Source organism: Castanea sativa, chromosome 4, assembly GCF_040712315.1.
Source record: "Castanea sativa cultivar Marrone di Chiusa Pesio chromosome 4, ASM4071231v1".
Classification (NCBI taxonomy): domain Eukaryota; kingdom Viridiplantae; phylum Streptophyta; class Magnoliopsida; order Fagales; family Fagaceae; genus Castanea; species Castanea sativa.
This window is the reverse complement of record NC_134016.1, coordinates 14,143,093-14,160,705: the sequence shown is the minus strand read 5'-3', so window position 1 is coordinate 14,160,705 and position 17,613 is coordinate 14,143,093. Positions and strand designations below refer to the sequence as shown.

Here is a 17,613-nt window from a genome sequence, read left to right as displayed (position 1 = left end):
ATAAAAAAGGAGACATTTTTTTAAAAAATCTGACGTGTCATGCAATCATGGACCTAACCATACTCATAAATGGGATTGCGTTGAAGGTTTTGTGTGTGTCTCTCTCTCTCTCTCTGTTTCTGTCTCTGTCTCTCCATTTTCAGTTCAGTTTGTTATACTTGAAACTAATTTCAATCTTTGATTCTATCTCTCATGGCTTTGTGCATGAGGAAATCACCAAAACTTATCAACCTTCTAAAATACAGGATGGGTTTGTTTGATATGATCACCCCCTGTTCTTGGAATTCTACTTCATCCCATCATCAAGAATTTCCAGTTAAAGCTCCAATTGCTCATAATCTAGGAAACCCAGTTGCAGATTTGAGTGTCAAAGCAACTCTTTTCTCTGCTTGTCGTTTCAAATCAACCAAACCCGAAAAACAATTGAATTCTCTCAATGATGCTGATGACAACAAGGTACAATAAAACTTACCCAAAAAATAAAAATTGGAACCCTTTTATTGTATGTTGAATTTTTTGTATATTAGTGGTTTGAATATGACCAAATCATATTGTTTCTTGTGTTGCTTTTCCATGTGTTTGATAAATTATAATGTGTCATACTCATTGTCTCACGGATTCACGGAACCAGTAGAAAGCAATAATTGGCAGGGCTGATTATCTGAATTGGCAACTTGGTCCTCAATTATGCTTTTGTTTATTATTTATGGTAAGATTAATTGAATCCATCTTGATGTTGTGATTTTACTTATAATTAATTAATTGTAGAAAGGTCATGTTTTTGGATGAACAAATAAGGCCTGCCTTTTAGAAGTTTAGTATTGCTTTTAGTGGCCAAAAACATTGCTAGCTGGCAAAATTTTAAGTGAACTCAAACTAACTGGATCCTGATGCCCCCTCTAAACTGCACCTGTTTAGCTTCTATATTGGAATTACATGAATTGATGGGCTATGTTGTAATATTTTAGGTATTATATTTCTGGATAATCAGATATATTATAATAAACTGTAAAATTTGCATGTTCATGCTGTCAAGTGTATTTTAATTTGGTGTAATCCACAGCGCATGTTTAGTGGAGTGGTGAATAATGTTTCTAGTTTAGAGTTAGAGCTTTCCATACTAAATGGATTGAAATAAAAGTAAGAGTCACGTTTACAAATTTACAAGGTATCTTTATTCCATATCTTAAATGGACTAGTTTAGGAGTATTGGCATTCCATTCTTTTTAATCAAAATGGCGAAATGACCTTCCATAAATCAAATTCAACGCAATTGATGGTCATGTGTACCAGGATGATGATCATGTCCAATTCAGAAATCATCTAGTAAAGTTACAAATGTGGTGTGAGAAAATTTTCTTGTTTATTTTGATGAAGATATCCCATGGTTTGATGTAATTCAAGTCATGTTCACATATGACACTTATTATATTTTCCAATATTTTGGGAAGCAATCAGACGAAGGAATAACTTGCAATGGCCATTGTAAGATTTCTCAACTGGTTTAATAAAGATCGTGAAAGAGTTGGCTATTAGAAATTTCCAGGGTGATCATAACTTTCTGTATTTTGGATACGTCAGTCAGAAGACTTGTAGGCCAATGCCACTTGCTTGGTTGTCAGAATATATAATAAGACATACAAGGTATTATGGATAGATTACAGGCCCCCACAACTTCTCATACAAATTTATTTCCATAGAAAGGTACGACCAAAGATATATTTCAGTTGCTTCCTAATGAACCGTCAATGCCTAGTCAGGACATCAATTATAACGTTCCACGTGCATGCTGTTATTTGTACTCACTGAATCTATCTTCAATTTCAGGTCTTGGATTTTCCAGGAGGAAAGGTTAGATTCTCTCCTAAAATGACATTCATATCTGAATCCCCTGAGGAGCGTACACAATGCTACAGAGTCCTTGATGACAATGGTCAGCTGATTTTGGGCAGCAATTTAGTACAGGTATTTCACTCCCCCATTTCACAGAAGATGGATTTTTTTTTTCCATAACCGTATATAATCACAAAAGATCCTAATGATCTATGGGATACCACTGTAATTAGGTCGGCGAGGAACTTGCTGTAAAAATGTACACTGACATGATTACACTTCAAACCATGGACACTCTTTTTTATGAAGCACAAAGGCAAGGAAGAATTTCCTTTTATCTGACCACAATTGGAGAGGAGGCCATCAATATTGCAACTGCAGCAGCTCTCACTGCTGATGACCATGTCTTCCCTCAGGTTACAAGCACATTCATGCATATGTGTTCTTCCCTTACAATCCTTCCAAGCAGTATGCACAAACACGCTCATCACCATCTCCGTCGTTTTGATATATCACATTATATTGTAATTTGATACATGCAAGTTTAAAATTGATGCTAGACTAGGCTTATATGATATTCCTTGCAGTACAGAGAGCCAGGAGTGCTATTATGGCGTGGTTTCACCCTTCAAGAATTTGCAAATCAGTGTTTTGTAAATAAAGCTGATCATGGAAAAGGCAGGCAGATGCCTGTCCATTATGGCTCTAACAAGCACAATTACTTTACTGTATCATCAACAATTGCGTAAGATATGAACCTTGTCTATTCACAATTTACAAAGCTGATTGCTTATCCATTAAGGAGGTCATATAGAGTTTCTTATGGCAAAAATCAAGCAAGTCATGCCACAAGTGTTTCCTACTGTTTGCAGAACACAACTTCCCCATGCTGTTGGTGCTGCATATGCTCTGAAGATGGATAGAAAAGACGCATGTGCAGTTACCTATTTTGGTGATGGTGGCTCAAGTGAGGTATATTTGTATCAGCATTATCAGAAGAGAAAAATCTTCTTCTTCTTTTCAAAATGCTGATGAGATTATAATGGGAAAGTATGTTCAGAAAATTTTGATTGTCATAGTATTTGAAATGAGCCTATTCCATTTCCTGTATATAGCATACAAAGGCAGATAGATTGTTGTTAATATTTTCTAATTCTTTTTTAGCAAGTGACTATTTAGTTTTTGTAGTAACTTCACCATTTTACATTGACCCTATTCTTGAGAATTAGAGAACACACTTAAGGGCATGTCTAGAACAGATATTTTAACAATCTTCCCCCCACAGCCCCCCCCCCCCACCGCCCGCCATCTGAACAAAGGATAAAGCTTTTTAGTGGCTATGAAAAACATGTAAAATGATTCATTTCCATTAGCAGTCCAAGGGGCTTTTTTAATTTGAGAAGCATTTCTTTGGGTTGTTTATCTTCTAATACGTTGAGTAATGTGATAGGGAGATTTCCATGCTGCTTTAAATTTTGCGGCGGTTTTGGAGGCCCCAGTAATATTTATCTGTCGAAACAACGGATGGGCTATCAGCACCCCTACTTCAGACCAGTTTAGAAGTATTTTCTTTTTTCTTATGGATTCTTGTATGTTGACAATTCTTATTAGGGAAAGTCTTTGGGTACCCTGACACATTTTTCACCCATTCATTGGCAGGTGATGGTGTAGTTGTTAGAGGCTCTGCTTATGGAGTCCGAAGTATTCGTGTAGATGGTAATGATGCACTTGCAATTTATGGTGCAGTTCATGCTGCACGTAAAATGGCAATAACTGAACACAGACCAATCTTAATTGAGGTAATAAGGATTTTTTTTTACAACCTCTCGGGCTTTGAGAGGCACCATGATGAACTCTAGAATCCAGATGCTCTGACTACAGATTTTGGTTTGATCTTTTTCATTGCAGGCTCTAACATATCGAGTGGGACATCACTCCACGTCTGATGATTCCACCAAGTATCGTCCAGTTGATGAGATTGAATGGTGGAAATGGGCACGAGACCCAGTAACTAGATTTAGAAAATGGATTGAAAGCAAATATTGGTGGAGCAGTGAGGCTGAGTCAGAGTTCAGAAGCAGTGTGAGGCAGCAGGTAGAACTTACATATATATCTGAAGCAATTTCAAGACCATGTGTATAATAAAAATTCTGCACTATGCTTTCTTTAATTCTTTTGTTTCAAAAGTTTTCTCATGAGCATCCTGATCATGTTTTCAGGATAGTCACACTCAAATATAAGTATTATAGGATGAAAGTTTTGCACTGATGATGCTTTTGGTACAGCTACTGCATGCAATTCAAGTTGCAGAAAAAGCTGAGAAACCTCCAGTGGCAGACATTTTCACAGATGTATATGATGTTCCCCCATCCAATCTCCACGAGCAGGAGAAACTGCTTAGAGAGACAATCAGAAGACACCCACGGGACTACCCATCAGATGTTCCTGCCTAGACTTCGACGATTCTTTTTATACTTGGAATCTACTTCCAATAAAGGTTGAATTTGTTCTCTTGAATTTTTTGTTATCACAACCATTGTAATTGAAAGATTCAACGCTTGCAGTTTCAAGGGTAATATGCAATTAGCCCTCTCAAAGGTATATTTTATCCAACGTTGATGCTCCAAAGATGTGAGCTCTTGCACATTTTGTCCAATATATGATAGTGACACAAACAGCACATCTTTGCAACTGAATCTGAGCAGTCTCCAACAAGACTCTTGAATCTATTTTCCCTTTGCAGCTTTTTAGTTTTCTTTAGTTTCTCGCCTGCCTTTCTTGGCTTCAAGTTGACCCCACACTATAATGTGATCCATAAAAAACCAATTCAATGATAGGCCTATGAATGAATTTGTAGTCTAATGATATTGCTTTACCTATTAAGTACAGAGGTTGGGGTTTGAAGTTTGAACACACTAGGGGTATGGGATTTGTGGCGTTAAAGAGTTTATCTAGATTTCAAGTGTTAAGATTTGTGGAGTTCCAACGGAAAGACCCACTGGCAGGAACTATGGTTATGTAACCATTTATAGGTGCCATGCTGTAAATTTATGGTTTATCAGGTAACAAGATCTTATTGAAGGTGGTTTCTTACGTAATATTGTAATAACTAATAACTAATTAGTATGTATAACATCACTCTCACCATGAATGTTGCTTGTTTAAATGTCAAGCTAACATTTTGGAAGGAAAATAAAATAAAAGGTTATCTTTTTAGAATTAATTAATTAAACAAATGATTACTGGCACCACTAATTATTAATGGAGAAGTCTCAAAACTCATAGCCATGGACGTTTAGATTCTTGTGGGTGTACCTAAGGATGCTCAAATTCGGTAACAAGGATCTAATCACAGAATTCATTACATCAAATTACAAAATTTTACACTTACCAGTATAAAGGTAAAAATCACTGAGTTATTTTATAGTAATTGAACTACAGCTCATTCCAATTATTTGAGTTGTTTTTGGTAAACAAAATCCAGGATTTGGATCTCGTGTTCAACAGGAAAATCACAGGGATGAATTTTTCTCATCCAGGGATTCTCTAACTGCCTTCAAGAGTGATGGCATCAATTTCTGATTGGTAACAATTATGCCTGTGTCAAGATCAAGGTATCTTCCTTGAGAAAAATCCAAAGGGTTCCCTGCAGCATCTGTCACCACACCACCGGCCTCTGCAAAAGTTCATTAAAGAATTTCCATAAGCACAGGTACCAGATATGCAAGTTAAATAAATGCTTCTTATTACTGATCAGTTTCACATGCATCTGGTATGGGTATTGAACCCACAACCAACCTTAACCACAACCATGCTATGTACATTAGGGCTAAAGCTCATTGTCATGTTAATTAACTGACACAGCTGATATCTCCTAGTCTCACTAATTTTGCATAGGGCCCCTCCCTATGCCTATTGTGTTTATGGAGTCATCACTAGTTGAATGCTTTATTAGTTTAAAGCCTTCAATTGTGAGATAATAATAATACATATCATCATCATGAGGTATCAGAAAAAAGTGAGAAAGACAGGATATCCAAAAAAGAGACCTGTACCTAGGCCACTTTAAGTTGTGAGAGAAAAGAAAGATGGAAAACATAGTTTCATTACCAGTCACAACAATGCACCCAGCAGCATGATCCCATATTTTCTCACGGTATCCTTTATGAGGGAATCGCAGATATATAGCTCCATCTCCTCTGGACAGTGCCCCATATTTAGCTTGGCTGTCAATTCTAACCGGTGGTGCTTTGACACCAAGTTTCTGTCCACAAATAAATATTTTAAAACAAGAAATTTAAAAGAATAACAGCAATAACAGTATTAATAGAGGAGAATAGAGAACAAACTACTTTTGTAATGGAGCTAGACAAGTCATGCAGGGAGTGTGCTGCTTCAAAGGATTCAAAGAGTGATGCTTCCTCTGGATTTTCAGTAGTACTGACATGCACCTACAACGGGCAATAAAAAGACAACTGGTTTGAAGTGCCAAATACCTATATAAATACAGTATGCACTGATATAACTTCCTACAAGTGAGAACCTTTTTTGGCGAAGAACCATCCAGTGACTGCATATACGTTCCTGCACCAACTTTGGCAAAGAAAAGGCAACCCACTTCATCATGTGAAGAATGCTGACTATCACCACTAATGGAAACTAATGGAAGATTTGGACAAGCCAGGACGCCCAACACTACTTTCCCTTCATCTAGCAATGCCAGTGCTATAGCATATTGGTCTCCTCTTAGAAATCTATTACAAAATATGAAGCACTCAATTGACAAGTGAATGCATAAAGAAAATAAGCACTCAGTTGACAAGTGAATCATTGATAAAATATATAAATCAGCAAATAGAAAGTTCAAAACAAAGCAATGAAAAAGGAAGTTTCGCCAAAGAGAGTTAGAGACCACTGATTTTTGTCTAGTTCCTTAAGTCTTCTAAACGTACTTCATTTCCTATCACAATGCCAAACACCTGAGATGTCACCATAGCTAATTTTGTCATTATATTAATCAAATCTTTGCAAACATTTCCATGCATCAATTTATGTCCCATCACTCATGTGACGCCAAAAGTTACCAGTGATTTGGATCACATGGAGGAAAAACCAGGACTTCAGGAAGGCTCAGAAACAATAAAGGCATATGGAAATGGACAGAAACAATTGTGAAAAAGAACTTTTAGTATCCACAAGAGGAAAGCATTAGGACATTATTAGTTCAGATGAAAGCATTACACATTGCCTACTGTTCCATGTTAACATGCAGAAAATCATACGTCCCAAAGCAGAACATCAGATGCCATATTTCATAAATTTCCCATTCCAGTATCAGCCTATTACATTTATTTTTTATAATTAATTATACACAAACCCCATGAGTTCAGAACCCATGACCTTACTGTCCATCCAATTATTAAGGGAGGACAAAGTGCCCTTTGAGCTACAGCTCATTGGTATCAGCCTTATAAGTTTATATTAATCATTTCATGTCTAGATGAATGTAGCCAAGAAACAACAAATTCAAGAGCTATCAACATATATAAATCTATTGGTGGAAAGAATAAATGATCAAAATCATAAGCACACAATCAATCAAGAACATTTTTTCAAAGGAAATTTATACAGAAATCTTTCCAAACCTTTGATCCAGTAAGCTCCAATTTTGCTAGTTATTGCCACCAAGGTTGAGCTGTTACCATTTTATACAAGTCCAGAAAAAACTCCATCTATATTTAACTAAATGCTTATAACAACAACATGCTATTTGAGATACCTAATTCTTTTTTGGGTAAGAGATCAAATCCTTAAAGCACTAGTCATATTCTAAGTTTTAAACCATACCCTTTAGTGCCATCTATTGGATCCAAAACCCAGTGCCGCCCATGAGAACCACCTTCAGACTTGCCTCTGTCAATGGCCCTAAGCACATCTTCTGTGGTTAGAGAAGAAACACTAAATGATCCATCACTGAGAAGAGTATCATTCACAAGTTTTGTAATACGCTGTAATGTTTCCTGGCCACTTTCCTTCCGAAGATCTCCTGAATCCTAGAAAATTTAAGCTTTAAAGATCGTTCAACTGGGAGAAAAGAATACAGCATCTGCATGTCTCTGGATAGTCTAGCAAAAGCATTCACACTCACCTCCTCAGCCACTAATGAGAATGATTCAGAAGAAAGTTCATTCTCCAGCACAAAACTAACCAGGGCTTGTGAACCTGGAAATCATAGGTAAGCAATAGAAACAAAAAGGCAATCAATTTCAGTTCATGTCAATCCTAAAAGTTAAAAATGGAACAAGCACTTGAATGACCAACATAATTTATAACATAGCCTTTATTGAAATGGTGAAAACAAAAAAATTTAACCACAACAGCCACATACGCACAGAAAATTGGATATCCAATTCAGTGAATTTAAAGCATGACTGTGGACAATGTGACAGTTATTAGAATACCTATTGATAAAAAAGACCTACTGATATGGTTATATATGCAACATGTTCTATTAACAGAAATTTAAAGTAACACATTCAGGTCAAAAGTTACTGAATTGCATATAGTATAACCCTGAAAAGAGTATGCTTTGATAAGTAATAATGAAATTGTTTTAGGAAAACAGAATGACCTCATGTATACAGGATATATACAAAAGGATAACCTGAAGAACAATACATGTTCAGCAAAACACAAGACTCAATGGTGTTGAGTTTCCCACGCTCCAACTTGTCATTATTTTTTAGATCATTGCATAAGTGATAAACCTAACCGTATCGATCATGCCAAACCCAAAAGTCATCAACTTCAAAGTCGGCTCAGGATATGACGTGGTTGTGGCAACATTGGCCTTCTTTCCCTGAGCCATCTATGGCTTCATCTCCCAATTGACCAGGTGACATCCAATGAGTCTTGCGGGTGCTGAGTATGAGTCACCGAGTTTATCCATTTCATGGCTGACATTCTCACTTAAGAAAGGACTTAAATCCAACACCATCTTGCTGGTGAAGACCTACATCCAGCATCAACATGGTGGTGAAGGTGGTGCTGGAGACTGAGTTAGAAGGGATTGAACAAGTTCACTCGGTTTTACAGTTGGGGAACAAAGCCTGTGGCACCACATAACACATGCCCACCATTGCAGCCACATACAAAGCCTCATAACCAATTGCTGGCTTGATTTGGGGTCTAAGTTCACAATAATTTTGTGGTTTTTGGGTATGCTAATTTGGGATGAATTGAGTGTGGATGATTTTTTTTTTTTTTTTTTGGGGTTGCAGCCTAGGAGGTTGGAAACGGGGGAGTAAAAAAGGAGACAAGTAGAGAAAAATAAAACTAGTGCCCCTCAGATAATAACCACATTGGAGGATGCCTTAAATCACATGGCATAAATTTGATGGAAAATTAATGGAGGGACTAAAATGCCACCTTCAGAAAATTGAAGGTTCAAAGTTAAACATTTTAAATTTGATTTAAGGGACCAAAATTATGGTTTACCCAAGATTTATCTATCAAAGGAAGATATATTCACATAGATAAAGAGTAAACATTCTAGCCTTCCCACTTATCTCAAGTCTTTGTCCCTTGTTCCCGCTAGAATTGCATATAGGATAGGGTGTTCAAATGGATATCTTATGGGGTGGTATGGGGGAGTAATGAATTCCACCAAATCAATTGGAATACTTACTGTAATACTATCCAACTGGGAGGTTGGGGATCCGAAGATTATTGGTTTTCAACCGAGCTTTACTTAGAAATGGCAATGACAATATGCAGTGGAGATGGATTCTCTTTGGAGCACGGATGGAAAAGAAATATGGAATCTCTTAGGGTGTTGGTGTTCAGATGTTGCTAGTGGTTCATATGGTGTGTGTCTTTAGAAGGACATTAGGAATGGAAGGATTACTTTTACTGGATTTAATTGTTTTGAGGTAGGGTATGGAACTAGGATTCCTTTTTGGTATGACCACTGATGTGGGGATGATGCTTTCAAGAACTCCTGCCCAGAGCAGTTTCTAACAGCTAGAGAGCCTCAACCGTGGCAGATTTCATGGATTTCTCAGGAGGTACCGTTCAGTGTAATCCATCATTTATTAGAGGAGTTTAAGATCAGGAATTAGAGTCCATTAAGTTATTTAAGGATGTTTTATATGCTGCTAGAAAAAATTATGAAGGTGCAGAAAAGCTGGTGTTTGGAATATTTCAAAAAGCCATGTTTTTTGTGTGAATGATAACTACAAGGCATTGAGAGACAACAGAAACCCTTGGAAAGCTATCTGGAATATTAAAGCTCCTCCATGGGTGGCTGTGTTGCTTGGACAGTTGCAAAGGGTGAACTTCTAACGATTGAAATTAAACAGGGTATTGAGGTTAATGATTGGTGTTGCATGTGTAAATTTGATGGGGAATCAGTGGATCATCTTTTCCTGTATTGTGTGACTGCTAGAGATTTGTGGTCTATTGAATATTATTCAATGTTTTTTTTAGGGTCAGTTGGGTTGCGCCAAAGTTCATCATTGAATTTTGGTATGTTGGGGAGGATTTTCAAAAAAAAAAAAAATGTCAACGCTGCAACTTGGAAGGTAATTCCTTTGTGTCTGATGTGGAGTAGTTGGAGGGAGAGAAATGCACACATGTCTGAAGCCAAAAAAAAAAAAAAAAAAAAGAACTTTGGGTAATAAAGTTGAAGTAATTGTTCTACTATCTTTATATTAATAGGAGCTAGCCGCCTACCCTTCTTTGGCAACAGATGTTATAGATTTTTAGATAAGCTGAACTTTACCGGTTTTTTCTTTTTTTCTTTTTGGCTGTTCCTTTGTACGCCTCTCATGTACTAGGGTTGCACCCCTCTTTTGCACTTTTCTATAAAGTTATATACTTATTAAAAGAAATTATATCACTCTTCTGCCTATGCAATAAACCAGACTAAGCTACACATTCTTAAAAATCCGTAAAGTCCTTTTGTGATCAGGGTTCACATGTATTAACTATGAGAACAAGAAAGAGAGACAATAGATTGCTAGAAAATGAAAGGAATGCACAGAAGAGTTTGACAACAAACCATAATCAGCCACTGTCACGGGACTTTTATCTGATTTCGACTGGACATCTGATTGCAACAGCTCCTTTTGCACTTTCTGGAGGAAAAAATGACACCCTATCAAATCAGCTTTCCATAAAAAAAAATAATAATAATAAAAAATACAATATATCCATAAACACAAAATCCAGATGAAATTTTACATTTCGGCCTTAATTACTGACCAATCATATTCTACAAAAGGTACATAACTGTCATATTAAACCAGACAAAAATATGGAACTATGATCGGAATGTGTTGCACAATGCACTCCTTATTTAATTCTAAAAAATGCTTAGGTCTATGAGTCTATACCACATATCCAGATAAGAAGAGGAAGTTCACCCTCGGTATAAATAAGCACTATGCAAAAAATCCCATAATTTAAACTGCACTGAGTGAAATGAACGTCAAATTAAAGTTTTTTTTTTAAATTTCTGTGCATTTAAACTTCCCTTTCCAAAACACCATGTCATGCATGACAACTCAGATACAAAGATGAGACGTGTCATATGCCCATACATCACACAATACACAAGCAGCATGCCATCCGCAAACAAAGAAGATTTCCATAAGATTTGTAAAACCCACAGTATTGCCTTCGCTCAAATTAGAATTTTAGATTTTGGAATTTGCTAAATCAATGATTTCAGGGCTCAAACCGCAAACACTAACAACATTTAGAGATTGCATAAAAAGGAAACAGCCAAAAAGAATTAGAAAAAGAAGGAATAACAATTCTTTCTTTCTTTTTTATCTTTTATGGGAGAAGGGATAACAATTTTGAATTTTATTTTTGCTCCAGAGTCCAGACAGTATAAAACAACAGTATCAGTGTTCCAATATTGCTAAACCAAGCACAACTATATCTAAAATCCACCTGATCTTATAAGTTATAAGCACTTTAGGTTGTGGGAATCACTCAAATTACATTATCATGCTCAAAAAAAATTTTGAAACAATAATTTTAGGTTCTGGGCTTCACTCAACTAACACCATTATGCTCTGAATTTTCCTCAAATGATGATGTGAGGGTTCTGGGCTTCACTCAACTAACAATATTATGCTTGGATTTTGCTCAAAATAATGATTTTTAGGATCTGGGTTTCACTCAAATAACACCACTATGCTCTTGATTGCTCAAAATAATTATTTTTAGGATCCAGCTTTCACTCAAATACACCATTATGCTCTGAGCTGTTCAAAATAATCATTTTTAGGATCTGGGTTTCACTCAAACAACACCATTAAGCTCTAAATTTTGCTCAAACAATGAATTTAGCTTCTGGGTTCCTCTCAAATTAACAGATTCCCTATCTTCAAATTAACAATACTCCCAATACAGACCAAAATACACGCACGCATCATCCAAGATATCAAACATTGCATAATCACAAAAACAGAAACTTTGAATGTCTATGTCTCTATTGTGTGCTTTCACATTCATACAAACCAAAAACGAGCAAAGAATACAGGCAAGACTAGAGAGAGAGAGAGAGAGATGCCTGGCAGAGTCGAGCAGCGAGAGAGGCGGCTTTGTTGGCAGCCGCGAGTTCCTTTTCGTAAGACATTGTTGAGGACGAAAATGATGCTACTATTGCTAATCTAGAGACCCTTTTGGAGAAGAGAGAAACGAAGGGTTCAGTGTTTGTGTTTGTTACTTTGGGTACTACTCTTAAGCAATTTATTAGTGTAGCCATCTCTCTCTCTCTCTCTCTCTGGCACTTTTTTCGTTGAAATTATGGTTGATACTTTTTTTGATAGCCGGATGTAAGTGATTTGGACCAACTTTTTTTTTTCATTTTTCTTGTTTTTGACTTTTTTTTTCCATGTTTTTGGGTTTTTTTTTTTTTTTCCTCATGTTAACATAGAGTTCAAATTAAGCTTTACTTACACTAAAAATAAATTGAAGTCAACAATTATTATAGAACCGGCGTCATAAGTTTAAATTCTACTGGTCGCTAACTTGTACTATGCACGAAAATCTATCTATTTGTAAGGTAGACTAAAATAATTTTATAAAATCTTAAATTGATTAAAAAATTACATCATTACATAATTTGCTCTTGTATGACTTCAATTTATGTTACAATTTAATGAAAAACCATGGCTTACAAAAAATTTGTCAGACAATTTTAGATACTGTAAACAATAACTCAAAATTTTAGATATTAAAATTTCTGAAATACCAAAAAATATTAAAGAATCTAATAATTTACTACTTAGAAATTATTGAAACAAAACAAAATATATATGACTAAAAAATATATGAAAAAGATTGGGTTACATTCAAAAAAATAATCTATGGCTATAAGTTTGCACCATATCATAAAATATCACATTAGTAGAGTAGATAGATAATAATAATAATAATAATATCAACGTTTGAGTTTGAGTTTGAGTTTGAATTTGAATTTGAGTTTGAGTTAAAGTTGAACTTATTAGAGAGATAGAGTTTTATTCCTTGATAAGTTTAGATTAAACAAAAATATTTTTATTTTAAAAAAAAATGATGAGTTTAAGTTTAAATTGAACTTGTTAAAGAGATAGAGTTTCACTCCTTTTATATATATATATATATATATATATATATATATATATATATATATATATATATAGATGAGTGCAATAATAATATAATATTATAGGATTTTGAACTTATTGTGTCCATTCTATGGTGATTGGCACCAAATATGGATTTTTTTTTTTTTTTCTAAATTGAAAATAGCATTACTAATTTCATGCTTTTTTTGTTAATAGAAATTGGAAGTAGAATTTCTGATTTCAAAAAAAAAAAAATCCTGGATGAATGCTTTTTTTATCACATTTTTACTGTTACATGGAAAAAAAGTACTATTAGCCAAATTACTTGGAAAAAAAAAATCTGTATTTTTTTATAGGAAAAAAAAGTATTTTAAGCAAATGAAACGGTGACTAGACTGTACATGAAAATCAAAATACTAGTAGCAAGTACTATTAGCAAAATTTCTATTTTGTCATCCAATAGTGAGATATCCAACTTTTTTAAATTCAAACAATGGTGATGACTACAAGTCGGTAAAACTCTGTTGTAAATGCAAAAGTGGCCTTTCAATTACATGCAATGTTATGATTATGTTTACTACAATTAATGCAGCTACTACTTTCCAAAATAATAAAAATCATGCAACTACGTCACCGTACATTCTTAATGCGATAATTACTCCACAAATATAAGTACTTGTGAAGTGTGAGGGGTAAGGGCCGAGATTCAAGTCTCTAAGATGGAGCTTTACACATATATACACTTAAATTAAGCTAAAATAAAATTTTATATTGTATAAAAAATAAATAAATAAATAATGCAACTACTAACCACTTGCTTAAGAGCATTATTATTGGTGGTGCTAAAAAATTATATTGCTATTTTTAACACTACCAACTACAAAATTGGGGCTGTATTGATACTATAAATTTTGACTTCTCAGTTACGGTGTACAGCTATCTTTAGCTATGTACTGTAGCTCAAAGGTTAAAAAAATATTAAAGAAACACTATTTTATTTAAGCGTTCACGCTGGTAGGAATATTTAAATCATATCTTTCCTTTTCTTTTCTTTTTATCTCTTCCTTCTCATTTCTTCCCATTGCCCTCTCTCTCCTCACACTTTCACTTCTCCTCCCTCAGAGGAAACTAAAGAAAAGAAAAGAAACTTCAAAGAGCACTGGGTAGTCACGAAAGTGTCGCTAAGTTCATCCGAGCAAAGGCAGCATGAACTCATGAGCAATGGCTAGTGGCAGTGCTTGAAGGTGGAGATCAAAACTTGCAAGTCAAATCTCGATGGCCTGTAGCGAAATTCCAAGCTTCGTGAAGCAGCACGGAGAGATTGGTGATGGCGGATCTCGGTGTTAGACGTTAGGATTTGGATTAGTGTTAATATTAGTGTTTAGGCTAACGTTTTGCTCCAAATGTATATATATATATATATATATATATATATATATATATAGGTATACTATTTTTGTTTTTTTTTTTTTGTGGAGAAAGCAGTATACTGTACTATTTAGGTTAAATAGCGTGAGGATTAGAGTTAAAGATAGTCTTAGGGTCCTGTTTGGTTAAGGAGATGGAAAAGTGGAAGAATAAACTAATTTTTTGTTTCCCTTGTTTATGTTTGGTTTAAAGTAAAAAAGTTGAGAAATGAAAAAAATGAGTTTGTTTATTCATATTTTCTTATTAAAAAATGATGACCAATTAAAAATAAAAATAAATAAAAAATAAATAAAAGGCAGACAACCAACTTGGAAAAAAAAAAAAGCAATCACCAAAGTTTAACAAACAAACAAAAAAAATCATGCCCAGAAGAAAATAAAAAAGATAAAAGTAAAAAATATATTAATAAATTCACATCTAGTTAAACCTAAAGGGAGGGGGGGGGAGGGGAAGAGACATACAGGTAGAGAGTTGTGCAAACTACAAACAAGTTGCAAAAGAGAGAAGAAACGAGATAGAATTGTGTGAAGATGAAAAAGATTAGTTGGAGGGGTAGTTGAGAGATTAACAATTGTGGGTAATTTAGTAATGTCAATTGGCATCAAGTTTTCACCATGTTCTCTCTCCAAAATGAAAAAATTAGGTTATGTTTAGTAACAGTTTTTGTTTTTTATTTTCAAAAACTTGTTTTTGGGATATAAATAAAAAAAATCTTGTATTTTTGAAATAAAAAACATGTTTGGTTAGTTAAAATTTTTTATAAAAAAATAGTTTTTTGAAGAAAAAAATAGAAAATACTAAAATATATTGTTACTGAGATTTGAATCATAATGCTAATTCATTAAATGAGACAAATTCATTAAAGTAAATGCATATTTTCATTGATTTTTGAAAATTAGAAATTGAAAACAAAATTTTGCATGTTTTCAATTTCTTTCACAAATTGAGTTTTGAAAACAATTTTTGTTTTCTGTCCATTTTAAGTTGCCAAACAAGTTTTTTTGTTTCGAAAATATAAAATTATTTTTGGAAACAAAAAATAAGAGGAAAAAAATAGTTATCAAATATACCCTCAGTTTTTGGTGGGTCGAGAAGAAAATGACTAGACCAAGTCAAAAATCTTCCACTTCTCTCTCCTTACCAAATAACCCCAAAACCTATTTTCTCTCATTTCTTTTATATCCTTTCTATTTTACCTCCAACTAAACGCAACCTTAGGGTTAGTGTTTAGGGTTATTAATCCCTAAATAATAATAATAATAATAAAAATAACAACAAAAATTAACAATACATATTGTTGTTGACTTGTTGCTGCCATGACGAGGATGATGAAGAATACCATATAATCATTTTTGAATGAAGTACCTCCTTGCCACTGTTGATATTTCACTACAGCGCTTTTTGTCAAGAGTTATGTAACTCAATTGATATTTTTTGGAGAAAATACTATTTCGGTCCCTAAACTTTACCAAAAGTTTATTTTTCATCCTAAATTTTAAGAGGTTCATTTTTCGGCCCTAAACTATTAAAAAGCTCATCTTTCAGCCCTAAACTTCACACACACACACATATATATATATTCCAAAATGAGACATCTTAAGTTCAAATCTCTCTTCCCCCGTTACATCTATCAAATGAAAATTATAAAAAATATATATATATATATATTCAATAATATGTTACATCATATTTATATTTAAAATTTATAAAATGGACTATATAACATTATACTTTATCAAATATAAAATGCACTCTACTATGATTCATATATACCAAAATAATTCTTAACTAAAACATAGACGTGGAGTGCGTAAGAATTTACATATGCATAGACATGGAGTGGAAGGCGCACACATGCAACGGATAACTAAGGTGTCATTGGTTGGCTGGGGTGCCATCGGATGGCTAATCTGAGTTAACCTCTTTTTGATGCCTAAACTCTAAGTTGAGTGAAAGTAGTAGATATCTGCTTGAAAACAAGGGAATGTAGCTACACTTTGACAATGCATGTGCATCAACTGCGTCTGGGGTCAGTCCCTATTTGCGATTTCATACATTCCCTTGTTTTCAAGCAGATATCTACTACTTTCAGCTCAACTTAGAGTTCAGGCATCAAAAAGAGGTTAACTCAGATTAGCCATCCGATGGCACCCCAGCCAACCAATGACACCTTAGTTATCCGTTGCAAGTGTGCGCCTTCCACTCCACGTCTATGCATATGAAAATTCTTACGCACTACACCAAAAGATCCTCCCACCAACCTGTATCCTCTGAATATGGGAAGTGAACTCCGAGAATCTCAGTGCCATTAACTCCACTCCTCCTATCACACTTCCTATAAAGAAAGTGGCTCAATTATGGAAACGCAATCAACTCTAGGCCACTATATAAACACCAGACCTCTTCTGTTCTAAGGTATGAGTGGAATTTCCTTACCCTTATGCTTCTAGAGTTCTTCAAGATTTTATGAGTACTGACTTACTCATCAGACGGTCATCGGCTAATGGGCCAGCCTCACACTAATGCTTTCCAAGAGTGTGTTCCTCTTTGCAATTCTTCTAAAGCTCTCCATTTGAACCATTGGTTCACCGACGATTTTTTGTGCATCATCAATATATTCCCCCCCTCCACACAGGTTTCTTTTTAATTATATACAGAAAGTTGATGAAAGTATAAATAGGAAAGAAATTTTCTAACTGCTGGAAAGATTGAAGGACCAGGCATCATT

General features: G+C 34.7%; 2 protein-coding genes across 5 annotated transcripts; one reads left to right on the top strand and one right to left on the bottom strand.

The window, feature by feature from the left end:
* Nucleotides 1-93: 93 nt before the first annotated feature.
* LOC142630532 (2-oxoisovalerate dehydrogenase subunit alpha 2, mitochondrial) lies at nt 94-4,434 on the top strand. 4 transcript variants are annotated; one of them, XM_075804523.1, is made up of 10 exons: nt 335-456; nt 1,452-1,644; nt 1,828-1,965; nt 2,067-2,249; nt 2,421-2,578; nt 2,706-2,805; nt 3,284-3,395; nt 3,493-3,632; nt 3,742-3,927; nt 4,119-4,434. In XM_075804523.1, the coding sequence occupies exons 3-10, from the start codon at nt 1,870-1,872 to the stop codon at nt 4,284-4,286; spliced, it is 1,143 nt and encodes a 380-aa protein (XP_075660638.1). In that variant the 5' UTR covers nt 335-456; nt 1,452-1,644; nt 1,828-1,869; the 3' UTR covers nt 4,287-4,434. The 4 variants fall into 4 exon arrangements, with proteins under 4 accessions (XP_075660635.1, XP_075660636.1, XP_075660638.1 ...); XM_075804520.1 differs by lacking the exon at nt 1,452-1,644 and having other exon boundaries at nt 94-456; XM_075804521.1 differs by lacking the exon at nt 1,452-1,644 and having other exon boundaries at nt 102-456; nt 4,053-4,434.
* Nucleotides 4,435-5,163: 729 nt separating this feature from the next.
* Nucleotides 5,164-12,694, bottom strand: LOC142630533 (3'(2'),5'-bisphosphate nucleotidase 1-like). The gene is made up of 8 exons (XM_075804524.1): nt 12,419-12,694; nt 10,895-10,970; nt 7,982-8,055; nt 7,681-7,886; nt 6,377-6,587; nt 6,186-6,284; nt 5,944-6,097; nt 5,164-5,509 (listed from the first exon to the last, which is right to left on the bottom strand). Exons 1-8 carry the CDS (start codon nt 12,611-12,613, stop codon nt 5,346-5,348), a joined length of 1,179 nt encoding a protein of 392 aa, XP_075660639.1. The 5' UTR covers nt 12,614-12,694; the 3' UTR covers nt 5,164-5,345.
* Nucleotides 12,695-17,613: the final 4,919 nt, after the last annotated feature.

Bases quoted from the DNA above. Each gene is read 5' to 3' on its own strand.
- LOC142630533 (XM_075804524.1), bottom strand. From the start codon at position 12,613: ATGGCTACACTAATAAATTGCTTAAGAGTAGTACCCAAAGTAACAAAC. The intron at 10,971-12,418 runs GCATCTCTCTCT...TTTTTCCTCCAG, and splicing joins TCGCTGCTCGACTCTGCCAG to AAAGTGCAAAAGGAGCTGTT. The intron at 6,285-6,376 runs GTTCTCACTTGT...TGCCCGTTGTAG, and splicing joins ATGGTTCTTCGCCAAAAAAG to GTGCATGTCAGTACTACTGA.
- LOC142630532 (XM_075804520.1), top strand. From the start codon at position 193: ATGGCTTTGTGCATGAGGAAATCACCAAAACTTATCAACCTTCTAAAA. The intron at 3,633-3,741 runs GTAATAAGGATT...TTTTCATTGCAG, and splicing joins ACAGACCAATCTTAATTGAG to GCTCTAACATATCGAGTGGG. The intron at 3,928-4,118 runs GTAGAACTTACA...CTTTTGGTACAG, and splicing joins GAAGCAGTGTGAGGCAGCAG to CTACTGCATGCAATTCAAGT.